Source organism: Didymosphaeria variabile, assembly GCF_027946475.1.
Source record: "Didymosphaeria variabile strain IMI 356815 chromosome Unknown scaffold_5, whole genome shotgun sequence".
Classification (NCBI taxonomy): Eukaryota; Fungi; Ascomycota; class Dothideomycetes; order Pleosporales; family Didymosphaeriaceae; genus Didymosphaeria; species Didymosphaeria variabile.
In genome coordinates this window covers 4504728-4523567 of record NW_026611624.1, presented here as the reverse complement: position 1 = coordinate 4523567, position 18840 = coordinate 4504728, and the positions used below count along the sequence as shown (strand labels likewise).

The following is an 18840-nucleotide window of genomic DNA, read 5'->3' as shown; positions in this document are numbered from 1 at the left end:
ACAACTGGAGACGTTATGAACGAGGGCGCAACAGTGAACGCAGCAGAACATTAATAGATGTATGTATTCGTAATGTGGAGCACAGATCCTGTGCAGTTGAACATATCTTGCTGACTAAGGATAGAACGTAGGGCTACCAGAGCGTCCCCTCCCTGTTCTGCAAGTGCACAATTCGGTTTGAGATTTGCAATCTACAAGGTCAAAGACATCCCAGGAAAGAGGAAAGCTAATTGAAAAACAACCAGCACTTCATGTTTGAGGGTTAGGGTTTCGCGTCTCGCGTCAGGGTCCGCTATTGTACCTTGGACATGAGGATTCTGTTCCACAATGTTGGCGTCGGGGATGATGTAAGGAGAAGACTGTGGTTTCTTATCGGGGGTTTCGAAAACAAACCAAACACGATACATTCAGGAAACGTTGAGACGAGGAATCCAGGCCTATGATGAGGAGCAACTGATCTGACATGATGAAAAGGCCAGGATGGATTTCTTGAGCATCGGCTGATCGTTAGCAAGCTCGGAGAGACAAAGGAAGATCGGATGAAGGGATGGTAGGCAGTAGCTGTACCAATGCGTAAGATCTCGTTCGGAACGCTGTGAGGATTCGGCCAGATCATGAATTCTAGATAGGTACGGTGCCATCTGGTCCATGTTTGGATGGTCGATTGGGCATAGGCTGGAGCCGCCGCCGCCGCTCGATTCTCCGACCGCCGTTAGGGGACTTTCAGGCTCCACCACTACATTGGGAAACCTGAACGCTGGGTAACCCTCGTACAAGGCTTCCTCAGAATCACACGTGTTCCGCAGGTGGGCTTTTTCTGGTCCCACTTCGTACCGTCAGTCTCGCATGGTGATACTAAGCCGCATCGCATGCTAACTTTCGTCTTTCGCTCACAACAGGTTCGGCAACTATTGCATATTCGCACGATTTTTGTCTTCCTGGGTCTTGCTGTGGCAGATTTCTACATCTTGGGCCCTGGCGGAGCGATGACGCTCGTCGCAACGGGAGAACAGTGACTCACCAGCAGTCGAGACTGGATCACGTGTTCCGCTAGCGAGGTACAGCCGCGTTGAGACAAACCCTCACTCATCTACAGACAAGAGCTACCCATGGGGTTTTATATTCAGCACCACGAACTTATATTCATACCATTATATATCCTTGTATAGTATGATGCTATCCTCAAGTGCTGACTCCAGCTTGAGTCTTCTGTGTAACTCTATAGTGGCGCCTATAGCATTTGACTACATTTATTGGCGCTCCACGTCAGTCTTAAGAGTCGCAAGCTTCAATTTAGTACCGTACACTCACCAGCCTGCCACGTTCTCAAGAGAAGTATCAAAAATATACTACGGCAGACAACCTGCCACTGCATTCACCACATAATCCATCCGGGTCAATTCATCGCTGTCTCTTTGCCCTATCATGACAGCAACCTTGTAGACTCTGACCAACCCATCTTTGGGGTATATTCACAACAGTCATCTCAATAGCCACATCAAGCTCCCTTCATGCATCACTCACATCCTCGCAAGCCCACCAACTCATCCTCTTGCCCGCACTGTAATCATATAATAACCCCTACATCTGCCTCATAACCAACCTCGAAACTTCATCAAAAACCGCACAATTAACCCAGAAACAAGACCTCACGAACTCCGAAGCAAGCAAACAATTCTCCAAAATGTGTTGGCAAAACACCACGCGCTATTCCTGCGACCACTGCCTCTTACACAAGATTAAACCTTTCGAAATTTGTGACAACGGGCAACGCCACCCGATACAGGTCCCGCGTTCGAACGTGAAGAGCCGTACCTTGGACGTTAGCGCATATTTCTGCCCTGATTGTCTGGCAGGGGGTCTGTGGGATGCGTATGGGCAGTACACTGGAGGGAGCCATGGCGGCGGGAAGAAGAAATAAGTGTGTAGGCGGTGGACAGAGGATATCCATGATGGTGGGAGGATAGGTCAGGGGTACAGCAGATGGTTGGAATCATGAATGTGATATCTGCTTCCATGCTCAGGACAAAAACGTTTCGTGCATGAAGCGTTCTTGGAATCTAAAGTGACATCTCCCCCCTATCACCCTGAAGACACTCCGTTTGATGTTGCTTATCAATCGCGTCCTACTTATAGGGAGAGAGCGGCGCCGGAAGATACGCATCCGACGTGTAGGAATGGATACTACAACACGTAAGGCAGTGGTTCGCACTGGGGTAACTTCGGTCCAAAAGAATACCCTTCATTTCCTCATCCGGTGTGCGAACGTAATCATGGAAGTCGACAAGCATCAAATCAAATATGATAGTAATAGATTTAGTATCGTCTAAGGTGACGCAAAAGGGGTATACTATGAAAAGCACAACACTAAGTCGATGATAGAGGTGCCATCCGCCAATGAGATGCTAGTCAACGAGACCGAAACCGTGATGTGTCCGACGAGGATTTCCTAGAGATGACTCTATCAAGTGCTGCTGACTCTTTGGAATGCGATGCTTATGAACCCCCTTTCATTGTCCGTGTGGTTGCGTGGAAGTGCATGATTGAATTCTGTCGTTTTGCCGGCTGTTATACGGCAAGAATAGCGGATTTCTTTTGCGAATTCCAAAGCGTGCGGTCGCTGCTAGAACGGATTATGACCACCGCAAGACTAGGACATTTTGCTCGAAAGACTTACGATCCTTCAATATCCAAGACCCTAATGGAGAAAGTTGAACGTGGTTGGTGAGGTATCCTTGAAGAGCTGAAAAGCCGGAGACAAGGCATTGGCCCTTGTCACTAAGTGCTTATTGATTTCGAACTCAACTACAGGTGTACCACAGGTGTAGTGTCGGTCTTTTCGAAGTCTTCTAGTGCGCTTGGTAAGAACGAGTGATCGCAAGTCACGGGATGGTTCAGTAGATGTTGTTATCGCCAAAGGGCATTGTTGTGTCCTCGCCGAAGTTCATAAACTCGTCGATGGCGAAATTAGTCTCGCCAGTTCCAGCACCCATACCAAGTTCTATGCCTTGCATTGCGGGCTGTGTTTTATCGTGGTCGCCTGGCGGATCTAGCCCATCAACAAGTCTTAGCTGCTCCGGAATGGCGCCGGCAAAGGCCGCGAGGCGATCCGGTTGTAGAGTGCCATGCTCTTTGCTCTGACCGGTGGCGTCACCGCGTGCGTTCATCCAGCTACCATTACCACCCTCTTTTTTCTGAACGGATTCCCAGAAGAATTGTTGAAAGAGCACGCTGATCTCGTACCAGCGACCCTTGACATCCTCGAGGGCTACGCGTTGGTTCGATGAGATGAGCTTCCAGTAGCAAAGCTCGCCGGCAGAGGGCAGCAACGTCTGATTTCGCCAGTTCATGTCTTCTCGCATGCGGACAGGGACGTAGTTGTTTTGCGGTAAAGTTGGCGGCGCTTTAGGGTTCGGCGCAGGAAGCGTTGCATATGAATATACGTCTCCCCGTAACTCGACCCTAGAGCTGACTTGGTGTGGATTGGTGCCGACAGGAGAGACTTTTTCAATGATCTCGGTAATGACCAGAACGTCGGATCCCATACCCAGGCGCAAGCGCACGGGCTCGCCTCGCCAAACCTTTTCAGCACCATAGTATATTCCGTTCCAGTGGCGCTCTTCGTTTCCGTTGTTGGGGATCGTCTTTAACTTCTCGAATGGCGTATATGTCATGTCTATCGCTTTGGCCGCGAGTATGGAAGCATCAACCTCGGGATGGCCTTCCCACTGGCCTGAAGCTAAGGCTTTCCAGTTGGCAGTGTGGTAGGTGATGTGTGGGTTTTGCCGCAACACCTCGAAAGTGCAAGACGGCACTGACCAGGCCAGCCAAGGCTTCACATCCGCTCCCGCCTCAACGATCTCTTGAGCCGGAGCATGACCGGGGTATGAAAGTGGCTGTATGCTGTACATGCCGATAGTGGTGCCGCTTGCGGATGACCAGCGCCGTGCCACAAGTCCTAAGCCAAAGGCACCGCCTGGCCTCCTGAACCATACTACTTCCCCAGGGCGAGCGATGAATTTGCCGTATTGGCTGTCGACTTGCTGGTCGAGTGTGCGTGGTTGTGGGAGGGAAGTAGGCTCGAGCCGAGGTGGCGCTTTAATTTGTGCGGTGTGGTGTGGGCTAGTAGTAGGTGTGGCAGGCTTCGATACGGGGCTTTGTGCGACGGGCGTGCCTACACTGGGACGTCGAATAGGTATCGGAGCCGGATTCCGGTTGACCGGTATAGGCCCATTGGGAGCGCTCATTGTTCTCGGGCCAGTAGTTGTGCTTGATGTGATGTCCGCAGGTCTTGCTGGTTGGGCGGGTTTCTCAACTTCGATCTGGTTAGGCGAGCATATACGGCAGGTGCAGTTGCTGTAGTCGCTCGCCTCGTCGGTGAGGAGCCACAGCAGATGCGGGAAGAACTCGACTGGGCTTCGAAAGCGTTTTCGGGGTCTATGTATACAATCAGTACGCATGAACCAGAGTGATAGGCCGAAATTGATAGCGTAAAGGTGATATGCCAAAGATGCTAAGTAGATGGTGAATTTTTCGGTCACAAGCAGAATCTCCTCATGCAGAAAAGCGTAGGCGCTGTACTGTAAGATAGACTTACCCTTTGGGATAGCCGTAAAGGTAGGCGTCTTGTCTGTCATGACCGCCACCGGAGTGGTTTTTCGACTCGCCATTGGTCTTGGACTTGATATGCTCGTACAGCCTGTAGCCTTCAGGGAAGTCCCACAGAATGCTCTGTTGCCATTTGTCTTCGTCTTCCTTGCGGCCAATCTCGCGCAGCAGCATGCCGCCCAGTTTCTTGCGCCAATCGACGTGCTTCGCGTCATCCTTCTCAATCAGTCGGTAGAAGTCGCTCTGGCCGTGTTCGTTGGGCGTGCGGTCAAGCTGCGACTCGGTCGGGCCATTGCGGACTGGCGTGCCCTTGTTATTAACGACAGTGCGGCCATCCGATCTCTGGGGAAAGATGGGCCAAAACAGCGTGAGGGGCTGGCTCATGGCGACAACGGGTGCGCGGCGGCGCGTCCAGCCTGTGCGCAATGGTGGTGGTGGTGGCTAAGGCGAAGGAAGGGAGAGCAAGCTGATGGTGGCTCGTTAAGCGCAATTGAAGGTTGCGGTCGCGAAAGTTCGGCGTTAAGCCGCTCTTCTCCGCTAGCGCGCATATTCTCGAGGACGCGACTTCTTCGCCCGCGAGCATCCTCACTTCCGCCTGTGAGTGATGACAGTCAAGTGTAGACAGTGAGTTTGGGCACAATTCATCATTCGCCATATCGACACTAATGTCTAACAGTGTAGATCCCTTTGTCCCGTTCGCATTCACTCTCATCGCCCCGCAATGCTTGCTTGCGCCCATGGCTGTTTGTCTCCATGAACCCGGTGACGCGCACCACTTTGCCTTCACTCGGATTCTTTTACCTCGATAGCAGACATATGAGAACTCGCGCACCGCCAGCATGCTTCCGCAGACGACGCCAACGCGGGGAGGCGCATACGAGAGTCTTTTGGCTCAGTTCGGAGCGCAGCAATCTGCAACATCGGCGACCAAAGCCAGGACAATAGCCAGGAGGGAGAATTCGTTGGGCTCACCGCAAACAGAGTCGGTTGCCAGGGCACCACAGCCGCCGATAAAACAAAATCAACCGAGCTCCCAGCGACCTAAAATTGTTCATGCACTTTCTAATCTCTCGAATACCACCACAATTACTTCGTCTGGCTCCTCGACTTCGACCGAAGACACCAGCGAGAGCGAGAGCGCCAGCGAGTCGGACACCTTCGAAGAGCAGCTTGTGTCTCCCATTCCCAAGTCTTCCAAACGCAGAGGTCATAAGTCATATGCGCACCTCGAGGGCCTGAAGATGGAGAACCGTCGCAAGGACAAGGATCGTGATGAGGCTCCACGAAGGAGTACACGAGTTAGGAAGAGTGACATTCTCGCGTCGGACACTGTCTATTATCCCCCGACTCCACCTTCAAAGCGCAAGTCGAATGCTCTGTCACCGCGCAAGCTCGACACTGCTCGGGCACGTCTGCGGGATGATATTGCGCGAAAAACCCAAGCAAAAGCTAATAGCTTTATCGTTGCCAACAAAGATCTCTTCTTGCCGCTTCTCCCTCAGAACAACTATGTTTCGAGACTCGTCGCGAACGGGCAATCAGCATCTGTCGTGGAATACAAGCGCCTCCCCGCGCAGCCCAAGGGCGTCAAGGCGACCATGAAGCCCTATCAGCTTGACGGTCTATCATTTCTTGCATATCTCCACAATAACGGTTTCTCCGGCATTCTCTCTGACGAGATGGGCTTGGGAAAGACCTTGCAGACTCTTTCGTTGTTCCAATACCTAGAGGAACAAGATTGTGAACTGGATGTTGTCTCGGAAGAGTCGCGCCCATATCTTGTTATCTGTCCGCTGAGTGTCTTGAACTCTTGGGTCAACGAGGCTCAGAAGGTGAGTCGCCTGAGATTGCATCTGCGGCAAAAGCCACACAAGCCAAGCTAATGATAGTGTAGTGGGTGCCGGAACTCAAGATCTTGCGCTATCACGGAACGCCGACTCAGCGAGACCGTCTTAAGAAGGTCGCTCTGGGTCTCGAGGACCAATACGGCAATGAAACAGCCCAAGCTCGAGATCGCAAGGCATCCAAGAAAGCGGGCCTAACGGTGTCTAAATTACCGACCGAATCGGCTTCAGACTCGTACAAAATCATCGTCACAACTTATGACACATTTAAGGCTGAGCAGAGCTGGTTCAAGCATTCGTTTCTCTGGCGCTATGTCGTGCTGGACGAGGGCCATATGATCAAAAGCAATGTATCCCAGATCTCGGCCGCGTTGAAGCGGGTCTCCTCGGAGCACCGCCTGATCCTTACGGGTACCCCGGTGCAGAATGACCTGGTGGAGTTGTGGAGCTTACTGGCATGGCTTCTTCCCGATGTCTTCACGGACAATACGCAGGGCCTGTTCAAAGAATCGTTCGACCTTGCGCGTGGACGCGCTAACAAGAAGACCATGGATGATGCTCGTCGACTCCTCGAGCTCATCATGCTACGTCGGATGAAAGATAGTCCTGGTGTCGATTTGGGCCTCCCGCCAAAAGAAGAGGTACTGTTGTATGTACCGCTCACGCCTATGCAGCGGTTCTGGTACACTAGGCTGCTCACGCGTGTGGATGATTCGATGCTAGATGATCTTTTTGCAGGCGGGAAGAGAAAGGAGTTGGCAGCACTCGAGGCAGAGAAGCAAGAGCACGCAGAGCGTCGTCGCACGCAAGACTTGCAAGTGCAACCTAATTCAGCCGCTTCCGACGAGAAGGGAAAGTGGGAAGAGACGGCGCAAATCATGCGACAGGCTGTACAGACGGAGAAAAACGGCGATGCGACCTCGGCTTGGCGCAAGCTGATGAACCTGGTCATGCAACTTCGCAAGTGTTGCTCACATCCGTATCTTCTTCCCGGTGCAATGCCAGAGCCCTACTACGCTGGTCAACACATCATTCGTTCCTCAGGAAAATTCATCGTGCTCGAGAAGCTTCTCAAACATAGTGTTTTCGATCAAGGCAAGAAAGTACTGATTTTTTCGGGCTTTACAGAGACTCTGGACTGGTGCGAGAATATGCTAGAGATGATTAGCAATTTCGGTCAAGAATTTAAACACCTTCGCTTGGACGGGAGCGTCGGTCGCGCTCGCCGTAATTTAGAGATGCGGTTGTTCAATGATAGGAAATCCGTCTACAAGGTTATGCTGCTGTCTACTCGAGCTGGTGGTCTCGGCATCACCTTGACAGCAGCCGAAGACGTGATCTTCCTAGATGAAGATTGGAACCCACAGGTACGTTTGAACCGAGGACCGCCTTTACTTTGCTAAATCATATATTTCAACAGGTCACGCTGCAAGCCGAAGCCCGTGCTCACCGAATTGGCCAACAAAAGAAAGTAACGATATACAAGCTTTGCACACAAGGTACGGTAGAGGAGCAGATGATGGGTCGCATCCGTAAGAAGTTGTACCTTTCGACCAAGATCACCGAGTCCATGCGAACTATGTTTGGTGAACGTGTTTCAGATACCGGCGGAACCACGCTCGTTGGTGGTGATGCTCCAGAGATGAACACATCGCAACTGAAGTCCCTCGTTCGTCGGGGCGCCCAAACCTTGTCGCATCCCGAAATTGATGTGACCGAGATGCTCTCTTGGGACCTGGACACGATGTTAAAGAAATGCCGAGACAAGCCTGCCGATCCTTATCAGTCTCCTGACGCCGACGGTGTTGAGATTGACGAAGAGAAATGGCTTTCCGTGATAGAGCGGGTAGAGACTGCAGTCTTCGATGGGAAACGGTATCAACGAAAGCTGGAGAAGAAGGGCCTCAAGAATGCTCCCGACGTTTCAAATATCCGTAAGGATCGTCGCCAACGCAAGGAGCTGACTGTCATGGTCGATGGTTACGAGGTTAGCAAGGAGTCGCTGAATTGTGCTCAGTGGGAGGCCGTTCCGACAATGGCAGGAAAAGACCCTCGCCTGGCGAATGCGGTGCGGGAGAAGCGTCACGAGTACCTTCATGAAGAGCACTGTCTAGCTTGCTTCGACGGGCCTGAGATTGGCCACATCGTCCAGTGCAAGTCGTGCCCTCGAGCTTTCCATTTCGACTGCCTAGACGAAGACTATCAGGAAAAGGTCAAAGGATTTGCCGGTTTCTTCTGCCCTCAACACACCTGTTGCGAGTGCGGCAAGAACACGACCGATGCAGGAGGCCTCATGTATCGATGCCGGTGGTGCCCTCGAGGTTTCTGCGAGGACTGCATGGAATGGGGCAAAGAGGAGCTGATTGGCGAGAATCTTCCGGAGTTCGAGATGATGCATCAGCCTTCTGCTCCGACCGCATTCTACATCAAATGCCCTGACTGCGTCGACACTTGTGAAGAAGATCCAGAGAAGAGCCAGTGGATCGAGGCCATGGAGAAGGCCTACGCGGAGCAGCACGACGAATGGTTCAGAGAGCAAGAAGAGGAGCAGCAGCGCGTTGAACAGCAGCAGGATGCTGCACACGACTCTCGCCGCATGCAATCCGAGGCTCCCAAGTCATCGTCGGCCTACCTTCGGGTATCTACAGAGGACGAGCGTGGTTCTACACCATCGCTTACTGACAACTCTGGGACCAACGATGAATCCGGCCTCAACACACCGCGTGCGCGAAGGTCGCGCCAAACACCGAGCAAGAAGCGCGCCACGGAGACGGATTCTTTCTCAGCTGGTTCACCTGGGAAGCGTACTCGGCGCACTCCACGCGCATGGGCGATCGAAGTTGACTTGTCAGACGATGACAGCTGAGCGTCTCGCTACTTCACTGCATTGTCGACGAACAGTTGCCTTGTAGAAACGCTCAAGCACCGCTTGTTTGCAAGCTCTCATAGAGCGTATCGAATGGATATCAACGACAGGATGAGATTTAATGTTGGACAGGCGCACATGCATTTCCCGGCGTCTAATCTTGGGGATCCCACTTATCTGATCCTGATGCTTTGGCATCTACCTGCATCTAAACGGGAGGATGTCGCTTTCATGATCGTTTTTGTATACCCCTTGAATTTCGGAGGCGTTGTTGCGCTTCGGTGCAGCACCTACATAGCCCCGGCACCACTTGATACCACTTGAATAAACGCAAATGCAAATACATATCCCATGTGTGCTACGTGTCCAGCGTCTCCATGATTGTGAAAAGCCCGAGTACGTACAGAGTAGTACGAAGTATACCATAGCATAGATGTCATGTCGCAAAGCTGCCCCCCTCGCACGCAAAAAGGAAATCAACGACCAGGAGACGCGCGCCTCAGCACACCATGTATATCTCCCCATCATCCATTACCTCATCGGCATGTAATTCTAGTCCCTGTATCCGCGCGAAGACGTCTTTTAGCATGCTACAGTATTTGCGCAAACCCGGGAACGACACCATGTGCCACGCCCGGGGAGGCAAAGCCAGTCAGCGCGCGGTGTCCGAGGTACCTCTGAGCAGACGAAGGCTCCACGCGCGATTGGGAACGGGTCGAGGACGAGAAAAGCCTCGACGGCCCCTGGCAAAGCGCGCTTTCTCCATGACCAGTAGTTGCACAAGCTCCGCGCCGACTCTTCAAGCAAGCGAAGAAAGTGCGGGGAGATAGTTTCGTTTCGCCCCGACTTGTCCGCGCTGAAACACGACGTCTTAGGAGGCGTCAGATCAACCGAGACCTGATGAACTGCAGTGCAATGCAGCCAATCGATTCCTTCACAGGTGGTGTATGACCCCAAGCCTATGCCGAGCCTGCTCCTCGAAGGTACCCATCCCCAGACCTACTACGCCTAATACTACCCGAGTCGAGTATGAATTAACGCTTTGGTGCGCGTCTTTGGGTCGGGCGAGAGCTCAGAACGTGGAGTAGTACGGTGGTAGTACAGTGGTGGCACTGCGTCGAGACTGAGCTAGCTCGTCGCCTTGTGCGGTAGTGCACGATAGGCAAGCGCGCCATCCTTGCGCGCCATGTGGAGGGGAGCCGAGAGGGCCAAGGCCGCAGAGCCGCATTTCGGGCCTTTTCGGCGCTGGGCAGGAACGCGCGGGAGGCTTGGAAGGCGCGTTGGAGGACACAGGGCTTGCGCTCGGCGCGGTGTGTGGATTTCTGTCTCAGCATTGTGATATAGCGGGTTTGTGAGTGAGATGAAGGATGCATCACAAAGCTGGTGAAGTAATCATGCGCATACCAATCCCACAGACCACAATTGTCATACGAGGTCCCTCCCCCAATGTGGGAATTCCACTCCGCTGCGCGACGTCGATAGTAAGGCGGCTAGAAGCAATGCCTCCTTCTGGGCGCATCTCTTGTCGCTGTACACGCGCCGCGATAGCAGCCAAGGGGCGCTATGTTTCCGCTTTACGTACAGAGAATTCAATGGCGCCATCATCCCCATGGGCAGGGCGTCTAGCCTATGGGGGGACGCCGAGGCGAGGCTCCTCCGGCTGCGTGCAGGGTGCCCCGCAGGAATTTTCGCGGGGTTTTACGCAAGAAGGCCGGTGGCTTAGCCGCTTCCGGCAGGGCGTCGATCTGGAAAAGCTTGCGCTCAACGTGTTTGCATGGCGGCTTCGTGCCGAGTAAACCGCGCATAACGCAGGCTTTGAGACTGTGTAGATTGTAATGTTTGAGATGGCTTTGGGCAGAGATAAGTTACCACACGCGATGACAGTTCGGCTAGCATCGGAGGAGATAGAGCGACGCCGGACCGAGGGCTAGAGAAGATAGGTTGTGGGTCGACGATGGGCACGGAGCGGCCGGACGCACGTGTCGAGAGGCTGACCTGCCTGATGGTGAAGACCCACCGCTGGCCGTGGCCGTGGTTGGGAACCAAGAGCGACCGGGGAACCGCCGGGGCCTGTCTCCACAATGATAAATATCGATGCCGATTTCGCTGTTTGTGGGCAGAAGACTGCGTTGCTCTTCCTCCCTTCACTGAGACCGCATACCCATCATGTTACGCAACGAGAAGAAGGTCGCTGAGGATGGAGGCGAGGGTGGAGAGTTCGTCGATAACCAGACGGTTGCCACGGATGCCGTCTTTGGTGAACTCACCGAGGAGGGCCCCAACTACCGAGCTGTAAGTCGACGACGTCGTCCATGCTTGTTCCGCACGTCACTGACTTTGTCCAGGTTGGCTGGAAAGGCGCGGTCGTGCTGATGCTCAAGACCCAAATCGGACTCGGCGTGCTCTCCATCCCAGAGGTTTTCGACGTGCTTGGTCTCATCCCCGGCATCCTCTGCTTGCTGGCCATTGGAATCTGCACATCCTGGTCGGGTTGGATCGTGGGTGTGTTCAAAGTGCGCCATCCCGACGTGTACGGCCTCGATGACGTAGGCCGCAAAATCCTGGGTCGCTTTGGCTACGAGAGCTTCGGTATTGCGTTCGCGTTGTTCTGCATCTTCGTCGCAGGCTCCGGTATCCTTGGTATTGCAACCGATCTCAATGCTCTCTCGAGCCATGGCGCCTGCACGGCCATCTTCGTTGCGGTCGCTGCCGTCGTTGGATTCGGCCTGGGAAGTATCCAGACGCTGGGACGCATTTCGTGGTTGGCGTGGATCGGAACCTTCAGCATCTTGATTTCCAGTAAGTTTCCACAAGACGCGTTGGTACAGAAATCCTATAATTAACCTCTTTCCAGTCTTGATCTTGACCGTCTCCGTCGGCGTGCAAGACCGCCCATCTGCAGCTCCTCAAACCGGCACTTTCGTCTCCGACTACAAGCTCTTCGCCACGCCCGATGCCGCCAGCGCTTTCGCCGCCCTGTCCTCCATCGTCTTCGCCTACGCAGGTGTCCCCGCCTACTTCAACATCGTCTCCGAGATGCGCGACCCGCGGGACTTCACAAAGTCGCTCATCTACTGCCAGACCATCATGACAGCCGTCTACATCGCCATTGGCGTAGTCGTCTACTACTACTGCGGCTCCTACGTGGCATCGCCCGCCCTCGGATCCGCAGGCCCCCTGATGAAGAAAGTCTGCTACGGAATCGCCCTCCCCGGTCTGCTCGTCAGCACCACCATGTACATCCACGTAAGTCCCACATATCAAACGCGATAACCACAGCTAACAACCCTCAGTTCGCCGCAAAATACTTCTTCATCCGCTTCCTCCGCGGAACCACACATCTCGCGCGCAACACCAAAATCCACTGGATGACCTGGTTCGGCTGCACAGGCAGCGTCGCGGGCATCGCCTACATCATTGCGTCCGCGATCCCCGTCTTCGGCGGCCTCGTCTCGCTCGTCGGCGCGCTGCTCGGCACCCTCATCTGCTTCCAGCCCATGGGCGGCATGTGGCTGTACGACCACTGGAGCAAGGGCAAGGAGCGCAAGTCCGCGAAGTGGCTGCTCATGGTCTTCTGGTGCTTCTTCATCATCATTTCGGGGACGTTCCTCATGATTTCGGGCACCTATGGGAGTGTGGTGGGGATTATCGATAGCTACAAGGCGACGGGGGGGAGTGCAGCGTGGAGCTGTGCGGATAATTCGAATTCTTCGTAGGGGCGTCTTTACAAGGGGGGAGGGGTTGTGTTGTGTTGTAAATAGGATGGAGGTGTGAAGATAGATGCATGCGCAACGAAGGAATGAAAGCTACATTCTTAAATTCTTATATAAACAAACAAAGTGGTATCTTGGTGAATGGCGTGCAGAAAGAAAGAAAGAAAAGCAAAGAATCAAGTTGGCGTCGCCGTGGGACTTATATCAGCGCCGGGCCCGGAACGACTTGCAACTGCGCCGGAAGCACTTGCACTTGAACCGGCGCCGGGGCCGGGACCGGACCCGGAACTCGACACTGATGAAGCGGGACCAGAACCCGACGTCGACTTCGAAGCCGGACGAGAGGTAGATGCGTTTACCTTCGCCGTCGCACTGGTCGCCAGCGTCGTGCTCTCCCCCACTCCCCCTCCGTCCCACTCGGCATCTGGCTAAAAACCTGCGCCGTCATAGCACTCGTCTCCGCCTCCGGGCTCCCCAGACCAAAGCCCCTACACTCCGGATTGACATTCAACTTATCACACGCAATATGTAAGAAATTCGCAGTGTGGTTGCTCTCGGGGCTGCCGGGCTGTTGCTTTTCCGAACTGCCCCGCCAGCCTATGACGGTCTCGTTGGCGCAGAAGGCGACGGAGCAGCGGAGCAGGTTCTCGTCGAGGTAGTCGCCGCTGCGGGCGGGGACCCACGTGTAGCTGAGGATGGGGAAGGCGGGGGCCCAGATGCCTGGCTCGGTGAAGGCTTGGAGGCTGCCGGCGTAGTTGTAGTCGTCGTAGGTTTGGAGGCGGAAGCGGACGTGGGGGGCGGATGTGGACTCTGTGGAGGAGGATGTCTTTGATGGGGCGGTTTGATCGGCTGGTTGCGTTAAGGCTGTGGTGTTCGCTAAGGCTGGGCTGTGTAAGATTGTGGGATTAGTATCTTGGTGAGCTGGGTGGAGGAGGGTGCAACGGCAGGGGGAAACTTACAGAGAGGTGGACTTCTTTGCGAGGGTGCCTCCGACGGCGCCGCCGATGATGGCGCCTACTAGGAGGAGCACCAATAGTATGATGAGCAGTAGGACTTTCCTGCTGAGGCCACACCAGCGGTTAGGAACTCCCTTTTCGCTAATCCCCAACGTAGACGCCTTCTCTGCTCCTGACGCATCCTGACTATGTCGCGCTGGAGCTGGAGCGGCACGACTCGTCTCAAGCGCCGCATCGCCCATTGCCTGCGGAGAAGTGGAATCAATCGCCTGCGGAGCCTCTGGCCAGCGTCCGTGAGTGACATAAAGCGGCGACTGTGTGTCAACCGGCGAGTTCACAACCACGGGATCCAAGTCATTCTTCTCGCGGTTCTGGTTCGCGGCAACTTCCAGGCCGGCTTCATAGTTGTGTATTCTGTGGAACGCCCTTGCGCCGTCTGGGCTCTCTGGACTGACTGGACTCTGAAGCATTGCTGCGGCGAGCACCGTACCGCGGGATGGGGATCGTCGAAGCGTCAAAGAAATGTATACGAAGAAACGCGAACGCTGTGGGTCACGGCGCCGACGTTGGTAGATTCAGAAACGTTCGCGAGGACGTAGAGACGGGTGTTTCGAAAAGCGGGCATGGCTTCTGGTCTCTTCGTATATGTTTGGGCGGATGCGACATCATACTTGCAGCAACGGATCGCGGCTGAGAACACGAGGTGTAGTTGGCGAATTAGAAACTGCGAGCGGCGCGTTGAGCGCTCGTGCTACGGATTTTGATTGCAAGGGAACACAGTTTGGGAGTCGACACGAGGTGGGACAAGGTATAACACGATGGTCGGACGTCATCGGTGGGGGCGGAAGCAGCAACCGCTTTGGGTAAGGAATACGAGGGGATACGAACACCGGTGAGAAGAAGAGCTAAGATCGGCAGGGGATTGGAAAACATCGATCTTTCATCGCACATTAAGGTCTCGACCGAGGAGAGGCTGAGCGCTGCTGATGTGGAAGGGAGTGTTATGTACGAGCAGCTGTTCAAGCAGATGGGAAACAGAAATACTGTATAAGTGAAGGAACCCAGCAAATGAGGACCCCGTCTACACGACGAATAAAACGTACGGATCTACAGATAGCGCCAAGAACCGTTGGAACGTGAGTGAAACAGCCCAGCTCAGTGGCGGCAAACGGTATGTACTATGTATGTATGGTGGTCCGCTGCGCTAGACTACATATGTAGACCCCACTCATACACAGTACCACACTATCTTTATAACACGATCTACATCCTATCATCGCCTACCTCTTGCGAAATCTACTTTACGCAGGGTGAATTTCCGACTTGATCCGCTCATTGTTTGATAATGCCATTCGCCTCTCTGCCTGTAGCCTCATCCAGCCTTCTGCAGGCATTTATGCTGATCATACACCACGCTGGATCTGGCCGAAGAACCTCCGTTCGACTGCAGGGTTCGCAATACGGGAATCGGCGACCTAAACAATCCCTGTGCCGACTGATCTGCAGGCGTTCGAAAGACCTGCGTCTGTCTGTCGGATTGTCAATCCGTTGCTTATCCCCTATCAATTGAGGAGCTCTCCAACGTGCCGCTATTCAGTTACAAGTAAGAGACACAACATGCGATTTATCCTCTTCGTATCAACAAAAGACGCTGCGTAAAATCCGTTATCACAACAAGCCGGTGCTTCGGCCGCTGCAAACACTCCAGCGCCCACCTGTCCAACGGATCATTCTCATCCAACTGCTCCCTCTCCCTTAGCAACCGTCCATACTCCCATCCCATATCCCCATCCGCACCCTCGCTATACGGTATACTCAACAGCGCCGTTGCCACCTCGACGACATCTCCGTCCTCAATCCCGCTGCGGTATGAGAACCCATCCATACGCCATCCCCACGTCAGCTCTTCGATTTTCCCTTCCATAAGCATACTAACCGCTAACCGCGGCACGTCCCAATTATGATAGTGATGCAACCCATGCTCGCCGGACGGGAAGCTGCAGCACATAGTCCGCAAGCTGGCGAAGTGCGTCTCAACATACTTCATGACTTTCGTCCACCCTGTGTAGCCCCTACGCTCACCGCCCGTGTGAAGCGCCCACTCCGTCCACGAAAGATGTGCAATCCGCGCTTTCGCATGGTCTGGGATGGAATGCAGGCATTTGAGGATGAAGGGCGCGCGTCGCCGCCAGTTGAAGCAGAAGGTTGTGTGTGCGAAAATGGTGCAGAGTATTTCTGAGCGGGTTTGACGGTTGATGAGGAGAGCTGGACTGTAGGCGAGGTAATGATGTATGGGGCATGTCCTGGTTTGGAGGCCGCTTGAGCGATTTGGCCAGTACCAGTATGTCTTCTCCCTTGTTTGGGTTTGCATGGTAAAGGACAGAGTATTGGGGATAAGGTACAGGTAGACTTTGTCGCGCAATTCACGCGGGAGGCTGAGAAAAGATATCGTGGGAGTAGTGGGCAGTGTAAGTTTCCGCGAGACGAATGACGGATCCACGACGCCGTTCGGACGTAGCTGTGGTGCCCAACGGTTCCGGGCTATCTCCATTGTGTGGCACGTTTCGATGTGGCCGAGTTGAAAGGGTGCTGCGAAAGATACATGTTCGTGCGAGATACAAGTTCTGGTCGTGTGAGTCATACCAGCAATGCGGCTACTGTCGGTGTCGGAACGCTGTGAGGTGTCCTTCCGCAATACTGTGCCGCAAAGTCTTGTTGCGGCATAATTCTACCGTGATAGCATCTCCTATTAGGCGCAATGGTGTTGGCATTCCTAACATTGCGTATCGTTCATCAATTCAGCAATAGGTCGACCAGCTGCAGGTGTATGAATCCACGAGACAAGCGTGTGGACCTTTGGTATATTGGTATAGTCTTGGGGGTTATTATTGCCTTGCAAAGGTTCTTCCGCCACCTACCCATAGCTCTAACCTATACGTTCAAAGTTTTGACGAATTAGCATAATTTATCAATCTATCTTGTTATTATCTTGTCCCATTTGAGCGCTTATTTTAATAGCTCAGTACCCTTTTTACCTTCTATAATAACTAGATTAAGTTATTTGGTAAGAAATTTATTAAAAATTAGTAAGAAAGTTTGCCGTAGAACTTTTGCGTAACAAGATAAATATTACTACGCGGCTAAGGTGCAGAAACCCGCGCCTATCGTCATCTGCGTTCATGATCTAAAAGAGCGGTATCTCGAAAATTGGTGGCATTACTATGTGCAGGCGGACTACAAAGGTTCTAATTACGACCACCACTCTTTTGGTGATTCTGATCTGGACTGCCGTGGAATAAGCTTGACTGGGTTGGGTGGATGGAGGAATTCAAGATGTAGCGGTTTGTGCATGATTGCTTCTAGTCTCTATAACAACGAAGGTATTTGCTTCGTGGCATGATATCGATGTAAGTTATACTCAAGATGTCACCATTGCAGATACGGTGCTTGTTGGTGCTTTGCAAGTGTTTCCTGCCCCATCTTCATGGCTCTGGTCCAATTAATATCGATTTTATTGGATTCTCAAGTCAATTACACCCTTCAATGGGATAGATCACTCTAGTACGTCTGTTTTTATGGTTTGGTCTCCTAGCTTAACCCACTTTTAACAAGTGTCAGTTAATAGTTGAGTAAATATATCAAAGAAAGCCAATTCGATTGACCAAGAATTGTTGTAGAGCCAGGAAATAAGACTGGAGAAACTTTTGCCCTCGACTATAACCTTTTGGTAGGGCTGCCGCATTCATGGGATCGCGTACATGACGGTTACTTTTGAGGACAGGCAAACATATCGAAGCCAGCTCGGACGAGCCACACCGGCTACATAGAACTGTTCGAATGCGACATGTAAGGTCCCGACTCAATACATACACGTGCAGAGAACAGTGCAACTAAATTGCTTTCGAGGCAAAGCTTTTCGGACTTTAAAACCTCCGAAAGGGTAGGTACTGTCTCAATATGTACAGCGCAACTAAATTGCCTCTAAGGGCCATAAGCTTCGGACTTTGAAAACCCCGAAAGGGTACTGTCTCAACGTACCGTACGAGTACAACTACCCCTCAATCCTTCCACGGTGCCAAGAAATACCGAGCCCCTAGCGCCCGGCATTGCGATTGTTTCGCTTCGTATAATAGTGCACTTACCGCTTGTAAGGATTGCCTACTCCCCATTTCGGCTACTCGAGTCCCTCAACATGCAGTGTGTGAAGAAGTCACATCAACTCAGGGTCTGTTTGAGGAATCTCTTTCGCTGATTCAGGTTTGCTAGCCAAGGGTAGACACTGTATTTACTTAGTGTTAGTCGCATATAAGGATTGTGATATTACAATATGTACGTAGTGCCGGGGGTTGAAATGAAGCCTGACTGGCTGCATGTGAGCATTTGGCTAGGAACGCCGACCACTAGATAATATGGAAGTGGAAGGTCAGGTATGTAAGACTGTTTCAAGACTTTTGTAATACCCGTTAATCCAATCCTATCCATTCCACGCACTCTACGACCATACATCCACAATAAATTTTACCCTCCTTGCTACCATTACGGCCGCACTAGCCCTCCCCGCCTTAGAAATCGTCAAATACATCTTATCCTTCATTCCGTATGCTAGCAACTAATCAGCATAAACTGCAGCTTACCCCCGTCTCAGCCAAGCCCGGCCCCCAGCCTTGGGCGATCAGATATACATCGTAGCTACCGCCCCGGCTATGGGAAATTTGCTTCAACGGTCAGAATTCCAAAGACGTAGGCTATAGGGGATGTAATGTATTTCAACTCCTGAGGTCGATCTGAACCATATAATACGCCATTTACTGAGGAGTTTGGGGGCGTAAGAGTGGGGAGTGGGAGTGGCAGCA

The 18840-nt window shown here is 52.8% G+C and overlaps 4 protein-coding genes across 4 annotated transcripts; 2 read left to right on the top strand and 2 right to left on the bottom strand.

Moving 5' to 3' along the window:
• Positions 1-2894: 2894 nt before the first annotated feature.
• On the bottom strand, positions 2895-4992 carry N0V89_007919 (uncharacterized protein; the record flags this gene model as incomplete). The annotated part of the gene is made up of 2 exons (XM_056216679.1): positions 2895-4437; positions 4598-4992. The coding sequence occupies 2 exons, from the start codon at positions 4990-4992 to the stop codon at positions 2895-2897; spliced, it is 1938 nt and encodes a 645-aa protein (XP_056070926.1).
• A 455-nt stretch (positions 4993-5447) lies between these two features.
• N0V89_007918 (uncharacterized protein) lies at positions 5448-9318 on the top strand (the record flags this gene model as incomplete). Its single annotated transcript, XM_056216678.1, has 3 exons — positions 5448-6440; positions 6503-7819; positions 7873-9318. The coding sequence occupies 3 exons, from the start codon at positions 5448-5450 to the stop codon at positions 9316-9318; spliced, it is 3756 nt and encodes a 1251-aa protein (XP_056070925.1).
• Positions 9319-11484: 2166 nt separating this feature from the next.
• Positions 11485-13034, top strand: N0V89_007917 (uncharacterized protein; the record flags this gene model as incomplete). Its single annotated transcript, XM_056216677.1, has 4 exons — positions 11485-11610; positions 11664-12117; positions 12173-12564; positions 12612-13034. The coding sequence occupies 4 exons, from the start codon at positions 11485-11487 to the stop codon at positions 13032-13034; spliced, it is 1395 nt and encodes a 464-aa protein (XP_056070924.1).
• A 352-nt stretch (positions 13035-13386) lies between these two features.
• Positions 13387-14457, bottom strand: N0V89_007916 (uncharacterized protein; the record flags this gene model as incomplete). Its single annotated transcript, XM_056216676.1, has 2 exons — positions 13387-13918; positions 13991-14457. The coding sequence occupies 2 exons, from the start codon at positions 14455-14457 to the stop codon at positions 13387-13389; spliced, it is 999 nt and encodes a 332-aa protein (XP_056070923.1).
• Positions 14458-18840: the final 4383 nt, after the last annotated feature.